This window comes from Vidua chalybeata, chromosome 21 (assembly GCF_026979565.1).
Source record: "Vidua chalybeata isolate OUT-0048 chromosome 21, bVidCha1 merged haplotype, whole genome shotgun sequence".
Taxonomy (NCBI): Eukaryota; Metazoa; Chordata; class Aves; order Passeriformes; family Viduidae; genus Vidua; species Vidua chalybeata.
In genome coordinates this window covers 5157844-5172478 of record NC_071550.1, presented here as the reverse complement: position 1 = coordinate 5172478, position 14635 = coordinate 5157844, and the positions used below count along the sequence as shown (strand labels likewise).

The window sequence follows — 14635 nt, the reverse complement described above, 5'->3', positions numbered from 1 at the left end:
CACGGAGAGTCTGAGATTCTGGGATGTGTTTTGATGTGCTGACCCTGCAGGACAGCCCAGCAGGCAGCAGAACACTCACCTGCCTGCAAACAAACCCTGAGAGGTTTCATTTTGGGGTCACTGCCCATAGTGGCTTCCATGTAACATTTCTCAACTTGTGGGGATTGTACAGAATATGCTGGAGATGGACTAGAGCCAGTAGATTCCCCCAAACAAGGTGTGGATCCATGAATGAAGAAATTTGGCCCTCGGGAGCTATTTAGTGGCAACTGATTCTTGCAGGGCTCAAACATGTCCATGACTGCAAAACCCAAGCAATGGTAACAATTCAGGGGAAACCAAGTTAGAATATGGAAGTTTGTAGAAGTTTAGAGAAGAAATTAACCCTTTGTTAGGCAGTTGAAGTCCAGATCATGTAATTTTTGGAGATATTGTAGCTCTCTTACCACTGTATGACATGATAAAGTGCAGAATCACTTATCCTACTTCTGTTTCAAACCAAACTATGCAAAAATAGGGTGGTCACAATTCCTGTCTGGCTGCTGGGTCCAGGTCCAGTCCATGACAGGATGGGAGAAGGAAACAGTGCAGTTTTGTTTTTTCTTTTTTTTTTTTTTCCTTTCCTCTTTTATTTATCTAAAAAAACTCTGTTATTCCAACATGAACTGATGAGAACGCACAGGAGGTCATGCAAAAAGAGAAGGCAGGTCTGAAATGCTGAAAAACAAACCAACCAAAAGAAAACTGCAGAGAGATTAAACCACGAGCCACAAAATAACGTGACCCTGAGGAAGGTGGGCGCAGGCAAGGCAACAGGGCGAGCATGCAGGCTGAAACAAGAGCCAAACGGGGCCTGTGAGCAGCAGCAAGGGCTGCCAACCAAAATGCCACTGTCTGTGTCTGTGTGTGTCTGTGTGTGTGTGAGGAACAGCAGGGACACAGGAGGGGGCAGACAGAACAAGCAGGAAAACAAGTACATACGTGAGCTTGAAGGGTTTCAGGAAACAGCAGGGTCAGAGGGGTTTAATACCTGGAATGAGCATCAGCCTGGATTTGAAAAAAGAGAAATAAAGGCTGACAAGTATTAGTGATCTTTTGGAGAAGGCAGAATGTTGAACAATGCATGTGGATCAGATTTAATATTGACAGATTGAGAGCCCAGTCCAGCTGCTGTAACACTGTTCCAGGGGAGGTTTTCCACCTCCTTTCCCCGCTCTCTGGTGAGAGGACCTGCAGGTTTAGCACTAAAGGCACCGTGTGAAATGCTGATGGACCAGTGTGTACATCCAGATAGACTGAGGGACAAGGGGACAGAAGACAGACCAGAACATGCTTGGGACTCTCTGGCTGTCCAAGGGCAGCCAGCAATTCTCTGACAGAAGTTGGGAGGGATTGGGTTGGGAGAAGTGTGTGTTATGTTTGACAGAGGGGCTGTGCCAGGCTGGCAGAAGAGTGGGAGAGGCTGATAAGGAAATCCGAGCCACAAGTAGCATGCCATGGAAAAGAGCAAGCATCTGAATGGTACTGGGATGGAATTTAGGTCTGAATTTTTCAAGTGGGAACTCCAGACAAGAGTGGGAGTCTGGCTTTCCATGGGTGTGTTTTAACTGCCTGCAGGGTAAACAGACCATTTTGTGTCTCCTTCTGTGACAAGCTCGCCCCGAGGTTCTTGCACCAGCACAAACACCTTTAGGAATCTAAAACATAAGAAAGACAAAAAGAAAGAGACTGGATTAGAAAGAGGCTGGGGGAAATGGGTTCCCTTAAGAGCAGCTCTGCCTGCAGGAGGTTAAAGGAAATAAAGCAATGAAGCATCTACTGGGTTACAGGGCTCAGGAAGGCTCCTGACTCAGACAGAAACCCTTCACCCTCAGCCCTTCCCTCCAGCCTGGGATGAGCATCACTGGGATTCTGCTGTGCTCTGGGAGTAAAGCACAGGGGCAGGACCCTGCCAGCACCTGCTTCTTGCCACTGAGAGAACAAACAGCTATTTCATTTTCTGTCTGCACTGCATCTGTTCAAGTGACAGCTCCAGAGACCATCAATGACACTGAACAACAACAGGAAATTAAATCAAAGAATTTGCAGAGGGATCCAGAGCTTTCCTTTCCACCACAGGCTGCAGAAGCCTTTCCCTCTCAAGGGAAGCCAGGAATATGCTGTGAAGCAGCCCAAGCCTCCAAACCCCTCCTCTGGCCATCCCCGTTCCCACAGATTAGGGACTGAGGACAAGTTTTGCCTTTGGCCAAGTGAAGCTACAATCCAGGATGTGATTTGGCCCAAACTGCTGTATCCAAGGGAATACAGGATGAGTCCAAACTTCCCTTGCATTTGAGAAACCAGGGGAACCTTCTCACCCCCTTTGCACCCACTTCCATCAAATCCTTCCAGATGACAACACAAAGAAGTTTTCAAAGAGCCACAATAAAATATTTTTCTTGAGAAGAATTGCATTTGTGCTTAGAGTGAGAAGCAGCTCTGGGCCATTTGCTGTCCCTTAGGAAAGTTAAATGCCACTATTTTTTGCCACTAATTATTGCCATCTACTAGTTACTGTCATTAAAAAAACTCAAAAACCAAAACCTCACAGGAATGAGAAAATATAATGTTTATTAGAAGAAGACACCATGGTACATCAAGCTATAAAGAGATTCCTGACAGATGATGATTCTTTAAAAAATAAGAATAGAAACAAGACAACCACACTGGCCAGATTGAACAAACCTTAACACACAACAGCAGTTCCTATGCAAGTCCAGGTGCAGGCAGCTGAGTAACCAAAAACACTTATCAACATCAGAGGGACTGAGCAGTTACCAAAACAGATGGGTTAAGCAGAAGAACAGCCTATAAAACCATTTATATTTATACACATATAAAAGGATAAAAACAATTCAAATTCAAGTAACTTTAGTCTTTAAGTTATGTTATATACAATTTTTTTTTATACTGGGAGAACTAAGGGCATGTATTTAACAAAAGGATTTTTAAAAGCCACAGTCCAGTTTATAATTACCAATTCCTAAATAATTTGGCAAGCATTAAATAATCAGATATATCCTAGATAAAAAGTGCATCAGCATGGTTAACTTTTACCTATTTATTTATATAAGTCAAGGCTCTGCATGATGGTTACAGCAAACAGCAGAGCTGCAGCACTGGGAATGCCAGAGCTGTCCATAAGGAATTACTGATATCATCAGAGGTGAGGGGTAACAGGAGCCAAAATGTTTATCAGCCCACAGCTCCAGAATAGTTTTTATCAAGAAGTTCAACCTCCCAAGCCAGCCTCCATTCCTGCATGTCACCCAAACAAACATCCAGGCCTTCTGCTGGAAGGGAACGTGGTGTTTCTGTTGGGTGCAATGCAGGGTTTGTACAGAGCTGGTTACTCCATGCAGGATTTTTTGTGTCACACGATTTCACAACATCCCTCAGTGAAAGAGTTTTGTTCCCGAGCAGATGACGAGGTACCACAGCCAGTGACACAGGGTGGTCAGTCTCGAGCTGAAAGGCCCAACCAGTTCCTGTGTTTGAGAGGTCTCAGCACCAGACACCAGAAAAGCCCTGCAAGATGCTACCCCCAGGTGTGCACAGAACAGCTTCCTGCAGGAATCCCAACGGGAGCAGAGCCTGCAGCTCTCTATTCAGAAGGACAACAGTGCTGTTTGCACTAAATGGACACAGTCAGGGCAGCACCTTCGTCAGCAGTGACATTTCAGAGCCGACCTGGTACCTAACAAAGTCTTTCAGTGATGGAGATATGACATGTGCATTCATCTCTTCTAAAGAAAACCTTCTCAAATAGAGCTCTTAAAACAACCGTAGCAGCAAACCAGGAGAATAAAGGGTGGACAGGCCTATGCAAACCTACTCAGAGATTTTCTGAAGTGGTTTGTGCACATCTGGAAAAAAAAAAAAAAAGGCAAAACAAGATAGGCATTACTGTTCTTTTTGTGACAGGGTTTGCCAACACCCTCTGAGCAGAGGCAGCCCTGCAAATGTCATCAGGAATCCTCACATGGGGACTGGCAAGCACAGACCCAGCTTGGCTCCTCTAAGACTACCATCAGGAGGGCACCTGCAGTACACAACTTACCTGTCCTGCTCAGCTCAGTTCTGCAGCAGAGCCCTGACAACACAGGCTCCAGCTGAGTGAAAAAGCAGCTTCTCACAGAGCACTGAGCTGCTCCTGGCTCATGGCACAGACACAGCCTGGCCAGGCAGGTAAGGCTGGGCCAGGACTGGCCCTGCTGGCTGGGACAGTCACAGGGGCTGCTGTGAGCTCCCACCCTTCTGCCACCAGCCTTTCGTGGTGCCAGCTGCTCAACCTTCTTTCCAAAAAGAGGAAAGGATTACTAAAGTTTGTAAATGCTTTAGTATTTACAATGTTATCTTCAGGAATGTCATTGCTTCTATTTCAAGGACTGAAGCAAGTCACTTCTACCAATACCTTAAAAATCAATTTGCAGCTTGCAGAAAGTTCACCTTTTAAACACAGCAGCATTTCCTGCAAATCTTTATGCTGCATTCTATGAAGCATTCTCTTTTAAACCAGAGACTTGAGAAATAAAAGAGGTAAATATTATTGTTTCTATACATTAGATATTCACAGATCCATTTGATTTTGTTCCTGAAGTCCAGCAAAATTAATGGAAAAACTTTAAATTATCTAGAAAACCTCCACTGTTGCTACAGACATGGCTGCAGCTGTATCAGCCTTCACCCCTGGCACAGTTTGTATTTTTACTCTGATGGAAGGTGTCCCTGCCATGGGAGAGTGTTGGAATGAGAGGGTCCCTTCCAACCCAGACCAGTCTGTGATTCCGTGATTTCCAATCCTTCAGCCTTGTTCTGGATATAAAAGGGAAGGGATGATCCGTGTTCCTCTTTCAGAGGTTAATAAAAACCAACAGAGGGGGCTAAATTTTTTGCACTCTTCTGCATCTCAACTGACCATGTATTTGCCAACAGGAAGATAAAACTACTGTATTATGGCAAAATAAAACAAGATTTTCACCTGCAGCAGACAAGGCACTGCACTGATTGACACCCAACCCAACACTGAACTGCTCAAGTTTCTGTGCTGGTTTATGGGTACAGTCCTGGTCCTCTCTTCCTGCTGCCCATAAACCCCAAAGAACATGGTTCAGTTTGCCTTTGACTTGGATGAGGCCATTTGTTTCACACCAAGAACTCTTATGTCTAGGAAACAAAATAATCTGAAGGATTAAGTGACTGAATAAGCACAAATTATTTAACACAGTGGAGTTCTAACACGTCCTGATTTGAAACCTTTTGATTTCTCAGTGTATCCCATTACCAGGTGTTCAGCACTGGCATTTACTCCAGCCAGGTCTGCCCTGCAGCACTGCTTCCTTACACAAAACATTTGGGAGGAATTAAAAGCAACAAACAGCAGCTTACAGAGTCCAAACTCTGAATGTCTCCATTGATCTCATGTAAGCAAAAATTAAACCATTAGTTCTGGTCATCTGCAACAGCAAATACATCTGAAATGTAGCAAGGTGGGAAAGAACAGAGGAGCTTTCTCAATGTTTTGCCCATTTATCAAGGACCACAGAGTGCTGTGTAGAGGGGTTTTGGTGAGATCTCTCCTTCCCCTTCCACACACACTAAACTAAATTACCACCAGTTTTCCATCCAAAAGGTCCCCAGAACACAAGAGGCTCTGAAAAGCTCCCACACAGACACAAGCCAGCAGTCTAAATATTCCCTCCATGAAGTTCCACCGAGTGACTTTGGGACAAACAGTTCACTTGTGGATGTGTCTGAGATGCCACCTGGGCATCTGAGGAGAGGCCGAACGATCCCAAAGGGCTTTGTGCTTCCTGCACTAAGCTGGGCATGCAATGGCAATGACAGTTGAGCAAACACTGTCCAGGAAAGGCTGCATTTCCCCTCTGCTTTCAGGAGTCCCCCACACTACCCTTCTCTGAGCAAGAAAAGCACGTTTTGCAGTACAACAAGCCATAATTAGTCCACATACGGAATAATGCACTTGGTGGCATTGTACAGACTCTTAAAAGGCTCTATCTGCAACACAGAGCAGCTTCAGGCTTGGATTATCTCTGTGAAAGCAAATAAAACAATAATAATAGCATTAAATATAGGTCATAGCACCTTTGGCATTTTTGTCCAAATAGACTTCAACATAGGACGTGGGGACATAGCCCTCCTCATCTTCGTTCCTTCGGATTCGCGTCCACCCGTCCCCTTTGTCTTCTTCTATTACATAGAGCAGCTCTCCTTCTGCTACAGAGATTGTTCCTTCATTCTGACCTGAAACACACAGCAACAGGGACGTCAGGCTGTGCTGCACAGCAGGAATCAGTCACTCAAACCATGGGTGGACACAGCTTTTGGTGCATCACTGGCAGCCAGAACAGGAGTTTGTGATTCAGGAGGCAGCAGTGTGTACATAAAGAACCAGAAATGTGACCCTGACAGCAGTTTTGGTTCTTTCTCTTGTAGAGTTCCTGTGCAACAGGAGAAAAATCCCTGTCTTGGTGCCTTCCTACAGAATCACACCAGAGCCTCACTTGCCCTTTGGCTTTTTAAGGTTTAATGAAGGTTTCCCACTTGCCCTTGGCATATGAACTTAAAAAACCCCGGTCTGTGAAATGAGGGTAAAGTTTGAGTGATACCTTCAAATGTATAGAGCGCTTTACACGTTCCTATGGTGGGTAGTGGTTCTTCATCATCAAACTCATCATCAAAGTCTGTTGCAGGTACTTTCATCTCAGTCTCCTGGCTTTGCTCTTCTGTGTAACTGCCATCGGGGCTGCTCAAGAGAGGAAAAACACAGCAACTATAGCAACCAACCTCAGCAGCAGAGAGAACCACTGGGTCCCCAGGCCTGGGACAAGGGAAAACAACTACAGCTGGAGCAGCTCAGTGATTCCAGAGCTTGCTCGGAGCTGGCTGTGACTACAGATAAGTGACAACCCTCGCTTTTACCATTAAAAGCTGTAAAAACACAGTGCTTCACACAGCTCATCAGTCAGAAAGCAGCTCTTTGAGGTAGGCTAAGGCAAGGTGAGGCTGCAGAGCCCTGGGTGTGCCTGCAGAGGCTCTGCAGAGCCCCAGCCCGTACAGATACTGTACCTCTCACGGTCCTGGGCACAGCTGTTCACTCCTGACGGGTTCTGTGCCTCGTAGACCCCGCTCTGGCGCCGGGGCTGCTCGGTCCGTGCCGGCAGCCGCCCCTCCACCTCTGCCAGCCAGCCCTGCCAGACAGACAGACAGACAGACAGAGTTCACACCCTGCTGGGACACTCCTGACACCCAGGCTACAGAACACAGGCTGGTTTGTAGGCATGTTCACGTTTTCCTTGGCAGTGGTCAGTTGTTCAAATTCTGGATTGTCTTGCTGAAAAACACACTTATTGAAAATGTAACTATTTTTTGGCACCGGGTCCTGGAAACACCCTGACAGAGAAGCAGTTAACAGCCAGCAGGAGATGATGCTCCTCTAGTCACAATCAAGTAAAATGATGTGTGGCTGCTTAGAGTAGTCTAACACCGGAAGCTCAGCAACTGCTGAAGGCACAAGAACAAAAGCTAGGGAGAATGAAAGAGCCACTCATTTCAAACAGGTAGGAAAGCAATGGATAGTAAAACCACATCTGAAATTAATGGGCTGTATCTGTTTATGTTCAAAGCATAATGTAGAAAGTGAAGTCTTTTCTCAGCTGTCTAATCCTTCTCATGTAATTATAATGGGCTTCATATATTCCAAACACTCCCCTTCTGCTCTGGAGATTTTATATCACTAAGCAGCTTCCTTTTCATGGCAGACTATTCCTTAAAACATATTTCATCTCATGGCTTCTGTCTTGCTGTTAGTCTCTAAATGGTGCTTTGCATTTATGTCACTCTGATTTTCCACAGACGTCTGTAACATGATGCTTCAATTTATTTAATTAATTAAATAAGCATCTGAAGCCCTCTGGGCAGTCCAGAGAGCACCACATTTTCTCTTCACCTCCACTTAGCACAATTTGTTTTCTGTGGCAAATTTGACTGTGGGCTGACTGCCACAGGAGATGGTGCAGGCTTGTGTTACACAAATCAAAGACCCCAATTAATGCAAGTGCTCACATAGCCCTTCCCTCACACACCAAAGTGCATCAATACATCTGGAAAAGCCAGGAAAGCCCTGCTCAGACCTGAGCTGAGCTGCTTTTTACTGAAATGTCTCTTCTCATACCTCGAATTTCTGAACTTCTAATCGCAGCTTTTCGATGTTCTGCCCAAGCTCTGCCAATCTGTGGTCCACGCTCGCTGCGTCTCCCATCTGGGGGTTCTTGATGTACACATCTTTCATCTTTGTTAAGGCATCTCTGAGGGGCAAAACAAAAATCAAACACATTTAGTGCACCTGGGGTAAATACCTTTAATAAACTGTCTCTTCTTCACTCTGAGGTTCAACCTAAGCTGTTACAAAGGGAACTGAGAACACCCAGATGGGGCTTTTGCCCGGTATAGACCCATTAAAAAAGAACAGTAAAATTATTTGCCAGAAGAGAATTTACACTGTCAGAGAAAAGCCAGTGAGTTACCTACAATGTGAGAAGATATTTGATATTGATTTTTAGCCTGACATGGTTTTTTATGTAGTACAACAGTACGTACTTGCTGCCCTGGGGAAAATAATAATAACAAATCTCACCACCATGGCAATCTATGACAGCTCCAACTTTCTAGACTAATATCTTCCCAGTTTTCAGGGCATAGACAAACAGTTGAATCATTATCATCCATCACGGGCTGACCTCCGGTTGAGAAAGTGGAACAAAGATGTACCAATAACAGAAATGGAGGGCAAACAAGAAATTCTCACCCTGCCTGTTGCAGCTTGTCTTCAGCAACCCAAATAATCTGAAAGATATTTATTTGTTTCACACTGCTTAAAAGGAAGCTGGCTCCAGATGGTTTGTGTTTGCCACAGCACAGGGACAGATGGACTTGAGGCTACAAAATGTGACCCCGGCCGAGTCCCAGGGCAGCTTCTCTCAGCTGCTGATGGACATTTCAGAGCTGGAAATGGAATTGTGGGCTGGTTTTAGGCACAACTATTCAGATTTTCTCTAGGCATTAGCTGGTGGGAGAGAGGTTAATGAGAGTCCCACGGCTCAAGTTAACACTCTTTATACTTTATAGAGTTTCCCACCAAACTCCTGACAATTGCAATCCTGTGCCTTTGCCTTGTGTGTATGGAGACTGGGAAAAAGTGTGGGTGGCAAGGAAGTGGGACTGCTCTGTGCCTGAAGCCTTAAGGGACAATGTTGCAAACATATGACTCATAATTATTACTGTTTGTTTAACTCTTATTTAACTGCTGGTGCTATTTTGTCCATCATAAACTGTCTTATTTAAACTTCACTCTGCTGCAATTCCATATCTGATCTTAGTCTTGGGTTACCTCAGAATCAATACAGAACAGAAAGAAAAACCTACAAAGAGGCAAACTTAAGTTACCACAGAGGAAAAAAACAAAACAATGAGAAATCATACAACCACATGCAACTTTCTTTTCTTATCCATGACAGAAAATATAAAGGAGAAATTCTGGGTTAGTAGGCAAAATAAATAGGTTCTTGAAAGCAAGCTGACACAAAATGTAGGCACATGTGTACAAATGCAAAGCAGTATTTAGGAAGAGACCAGAAATCCTTCAGGGAAGAAAAGTTCTGTGTCTCACAAACAAAACACACTGAATCTTTAATGCAACTACAGAATGTGAACAAACACAAAGCACAAATACAGGCTGCCAGAATCAATTAAAAGTGTGGAGCTAAAATAGCCTTATTCTCAACCAGAATGATAAATGCAGCCTTGTAGAAAAAGCATTCACAGAAGCACAGGAGTCATTATCTTCCTGCTTCCAGGAAATCTGAGCTACACATCAGGCTTTGGATGATGCCATCATCTCATAAAAGCCTCTCCTGTTGGGATCTACCCACATCCATCACACACAGGGGCTCTGCTCAGTGCAATTTCACTTTTCATTGGAGAGGTTTGACTCACCTTGAATCCATCTCTTTCTGAATGTCCCTGTTTAGTTCATCGACCTTTTGCTGAAGCTTTTTCCTTCTTTGCTCAGGTGGGAGATTGCTGAAGTCTTCTGGGCCTGCTCCCTGCACAGAGTGGAATGGAGGGTGGGGGGAATAAGGAAAAAAATGAATAATCAGTCTGAAAGAACCCTTTGGGACTGCATTTTGAAAGCAGCTCACAAAAACCTGTGCAAAGTCACAGTGGTCTGAAGCATTGTTATCATTTGTAGTGTGTTATCAGTGCCTGAATAGTGAGGAATCTGGATGCCCTCAAAATGATCCCAGGAGCATCCTGCTTCCCTAACAGTGGCTAATGGAAGATCAGCTGGAGAATTCCAGAATTCAACAGCAAAGATGAGAAATTATTTTTACCTACAGTTTTACCATCAATTTTTTTTAACAGAGTCCCCTTCTCATGGAAAGCTGATCCTTCCTGCCTTCCTTCACTCAGCTACAAACAGCATTCCCTGGCTTCTATTCCCGTGCCACAGTTGCACTTCTCCTGTGCACTGCTGACTGACTGCTGGTCCAACACAGTTCATTTATGTCAGAAAATAAATGACATAATGTCATTTACAAATGTCAGGGCTCTCCTGAACACACCAAGCTAACAGAGGCATTCCCCACTGGACTCCACAATTTAAAAAACATGCTGCTTACTGTCCAGGGTCCACATTCCAAGCCAAAGTCTCTCAGTTTTTCCTCTCTCACTTGTACTCACATAAAAACCAGAAGTTATATCAAAGCCATGGAATCAGTCAGTTTGAAATCATAACCAAAGGAAAAAAAAAAAAACAAACCAAAAAACTGAAGACCACAGTGGTTACCTTTGTGTGATTCTGCTTGAAAACCCCTTCTCTGCCTTCTGCTATGTCTCCTCTTGATTGCCTCAGTTTGATACAGCAGAGAGATGACACATAAAATACATCCACACTCTTTTCTTCACAGTAAACCTATTTTTGTCTTGCCAGAAGGCAATGGAGGCAGATTGGGTGGGCTATACTGAGCACATATTAATACTGATTAGTTGCACCATAAGGGAATGAGGTTCTTGGGCATGAGCTTGAATTTGGGCAGGTTTTGGCCACTTTTGCTTCTGCTCATTCCCTGTCCCATTTCTAAGGGGGAAAATGGGAGATAGAAGGGTAAAACCACAAAGCTGAGTAACCAAATTCAGTGGTCCATCAGCTTACTGAGAGCCTGTGAGCAGGGCTGGGCCATCAGTCCTGCTAAAACACCAAATTTCTCTCTGAGGAGAGGGATTTAGAGGAGACACTGCCACAAAAGCTGCTCATCAGACCTTGGCTCTGTACTGAATGTGCTGGGACTGTGACTTTCTCCTGCAGCTGCAGAACAAGCTGTTCAAAACCAAAGTCTGGGGGTGCCAGAGGGCTGGAGGACAACCACACACAGGTCACCTTCTCCTCTGGACTGGCCATTCCAAAGTCACAGAGCAGGCCTGAGACTGACTGTCAGCCAAAGATGGCATGTGCTTCTAGTGAAGCCTTGATCATCTCTGCAATAATACACTTAAAATTCCATTTGTGAGACAATGAGAAAGCAAATTTAAAACAATCTGCTAAGAAAGTTATGCTGGTTCTAAAACTTTCCCCACACAGAGTCCTACCAGTGCTTACATTACTTGATGTGCCTGGTAGACAAGAGATCTATTTTAATTTATTCTTTAATGTTTAGATTTTGCCTGACAGCAACTCCCACATCACAACAGATATGAGAGTGGATAATCTACACTAAAGCCACATACATCTTTTTAAGGCAAAGCATCTGGAGGCAGCTTTGTAAACAAACAAGCACTTAAAGTCTAGATAACATATTCTGATATATCCTCCTCACTTCTAAGCAGAAGAGACAGGCTTGAAAATATCCCCAGCTGTACATTAGTAGAATGCAACAGAGTGAAATTTGGAAAAGCATCATTTTGGTATCTCATTTTTGATTCTTCAAGTTCAATCAAGAGTTCTAAGCTGGACTAAATCCAGCAGCTTGGCTCACAATGCTTCAGACCAAGGCAGGAGTGTTGCAGAGGGCTGCACACCCAAGGCTGGGAGGTGATCTCTCTCCAACCTTAGGCTGTGCTCAGGAATTTCCTATCAGAAGCTCCGAAAAGGAGAGTCAAGGAGCAGTTTTTGCACATGCTGGGCACATTTCATGCCCTCAAGCACAAACACACCTGGGCTACCTCTCAAGCTGTGGACATTGCCTACATTTTTAGAACTGCTGCAGCAGTGAGGTGAGGGGAAAGCTGTGCTATTTCTGATGTGCTGCTCACAAGGTCTCCTTGCAGAAAGATATTGAGTTAGGATTCAAATTGTCCCAAGATGAAGGACAGTGAAAACAGAGCCTGTATTAGGACCAGTTTCTGGACTGAAGCTACATGTGAGAACATGAGCTTTTTCAGCCCCAGTTTTGGCTCTTGCATAGTGAGGATCCAAGAGGAGATTGCAAAAAGCTGCTTTTCTCCATCTGAGGTGAAAATGGGTCTCAGCCCTCCCTGCACATCTTCCCAACTTCTGCAATTTCCAGGGAAAGGCCATATCAGCCATTTTTTGGAGGACTTATTCTTACATACAAAGGCTTAACTCAGCTACACAGCACACTAGCGCTGTGACCAAGAAAATGAGTGGAAATCCAGTATAAATGCAGTGGACTCCCAGGACAGTGGCTTGGCAACAGCCAAAAGAAGGTTTGGATGTATTCCAGGCACTCCCATCATTCCTCAGACCTACCACAGGTCTTCAGTGAGAAGCAACCTTGCTAAAGGAGCTCAAGAAAGTCACTGTGCTGCCAGAGCAGCAGCAGGACCCAAAACACATGGTGGCCCACACGTTTCTCAGGATGAGCTGCCATGAGCAGAAGAGGCCCACAATGAAGTGTCCAAGCACAAGATATGTGTAGAATCCCAGAATAGATTGTGTTGGAGGGGATCTTACAGCTGATCTTGTTCCAACCCCCTGCCATGGGCAGAGACACCTTCCACTGTCCCAGGTTTCTCCAAACCCTGTCCAAGCTGGCCTTGGGCACTTCCAGGGATGGGGCAGCCACAGCTTCTCTGGGCACCCTGTGCCAGGGCCTCACCACCCTCACAGGGAAGGGAAAGAGCACCCAAAGGTACAAACTGGTGAGGAATAAGAGAATTTGGAAGCTGACAGAGTTAGGTGCCCCTGTGGATCCTCTGAGGTCCCCAAATGCCATCAGTGGCTGCAGCTCTCGCGTGCTTGCACAAGGTGGGGCAGCAAACCAGGCACATTCTCCTGCTGAGGGGCTCTCCAGGGCCAAAGGAATGTGGCCAAGCTGTGGGACATAGCAAGGTGTGGAGTGTCTCAAGCAAAACAGTTCCTTGTGCATGGGGTTCAGCACGTAATTTGCTTTCCCAGGTGTGTTCACCCCTTCCCTTTCCAGCTCAGTAACATCTTTATCTTACCATAGTTCAAGTAACCTTCCCAGCTGCATCCAAGATGGAATTTAAGATTCACACAGACTCATGTGTCTCAATTTGCAAACTCAAATCAGATTGAGTTAACCTTGTTGGTTACAGTTTACAGAACTTTAATTAATGTCATTATTGGTTATTCTGAAGGACTACATAGGGCTGTAAAATGTAGGTGATAATGATGCAGATTTCCAGTAATACCGGACATGGAAAGCAAACTTTGCAGCTACTTTACACAGAAAGACATGCATGGCTCTCTGGAAAAAGTCCAGCAAGCACAGAGGCCTTTATTTTAATTTTTCTCCTTCTTTTAATGTTTTAATGTATACTTATATAGTAGCAGAATTGCTCAATACTGTTTTTCTACATTTTCATAGCCCTAGATTATAAAAGTGAAAACTAAACTATATATTAGAGTTAATTTTTTAGCAGTTTATTAGAAGACTGAATTCTGATCACCTCTATTAGACTCCAGACCTGTGTATTCAGATTTATCTGATAAATGTCAAAAAAAGCAAACACAAAGAAGAAACAAATTTAACAGTTAATTTCAGCGTCATGTCACATGTGGCACAGTGCACATTAAAACACACACAGGAAATTGTGATTAAAACACAGGACAGGCATGCTGTAAATGTGCTTACCAGCTTGAGAGAAAGCTTCATGTAAAATTGGAGAGATACAGGGTGGGGGGAGAAAGAGAAAAAACAACAGTGCATCAGTAGAAGAGGAACTTTTTCAGGCTGATGTTACAACAAAATGAAACAATCCCCTTGCTGTTGGAAGGCAAAATGGGTCACACTAACAGATCTGTGCAAAAGTTCACAAGATGAGCTTGGGGAGCTGCCACGACCTGGCCAGAAACAGGAATGGGAATGCTGGACCTGGGCACAGGTGAGATCAGGCCTGGACTGACTGACAACAGCTCCTCCAACAACACTGGGAGCTCTCATCACAGCACTGAGGTGGGAAAAACTCACAGCTTGCAAATGCATGGGCATCACTTTAGATCAAAAATGTGCTGAAATGCATCAGCCACTTCATGGAAGGGCTTTGGGGGTTCAGCCCTGAGCCAAACCTCGGTGGAGAGGCGAGGAGCAGCTCC

General features: G+C 44.6%; 1 protein-coding gene across 9 annotated transcripts in view; it reads right to left on the bottom strand.

Moving 5' to 3' along the window:
- Positions 1-2592: 2592 nt before the first annotated feature.
- The window catches only part of FNBP1 (formin binding protein 1), an 89598-nt gene continuing 77555 nt past the window's right edge, over positions 2593-14635 (bottom strand). For 2 of the 9 annotated variants that reach the window (XM_053961972.1, XM_053961981.1), the window contains 8 exons: positions 14175-14189; positions 13990-14025; positions 10054-10163; positions 8234-8366; positions 7129-7250; positions 6669-6805; positions 6145-6303; positions 2593-3905 (listed from right to left, as the gene is read on the bottom strand). In XM_053961972.1, coding sequence (XP_053817947.1) covers positions 3871-3905; positions 6145-6303; positions 6669-6805; positions 7129-7250; positions 8234-8366; positions 10054-10163; positions 13990-14025; positions 14175-14189 — 747 coding nt within the window. In that variant the 3' untranslated portion in view covers positions 2593-3870. Of the gene's footprint in view, positions 3906-6124; positions 6304-6668; positions 6809-7128; positions 7251-8233; positions 8367-10053; positions 10164-13989; positions 14026-14174; positions 14190-14635 lie in introns of those variants that run through there. The other 7 variants (XM_053961974.1, XM_053961976.1, XM_053961975.1 and 4 more) reach the window with 5 other exon arrangements.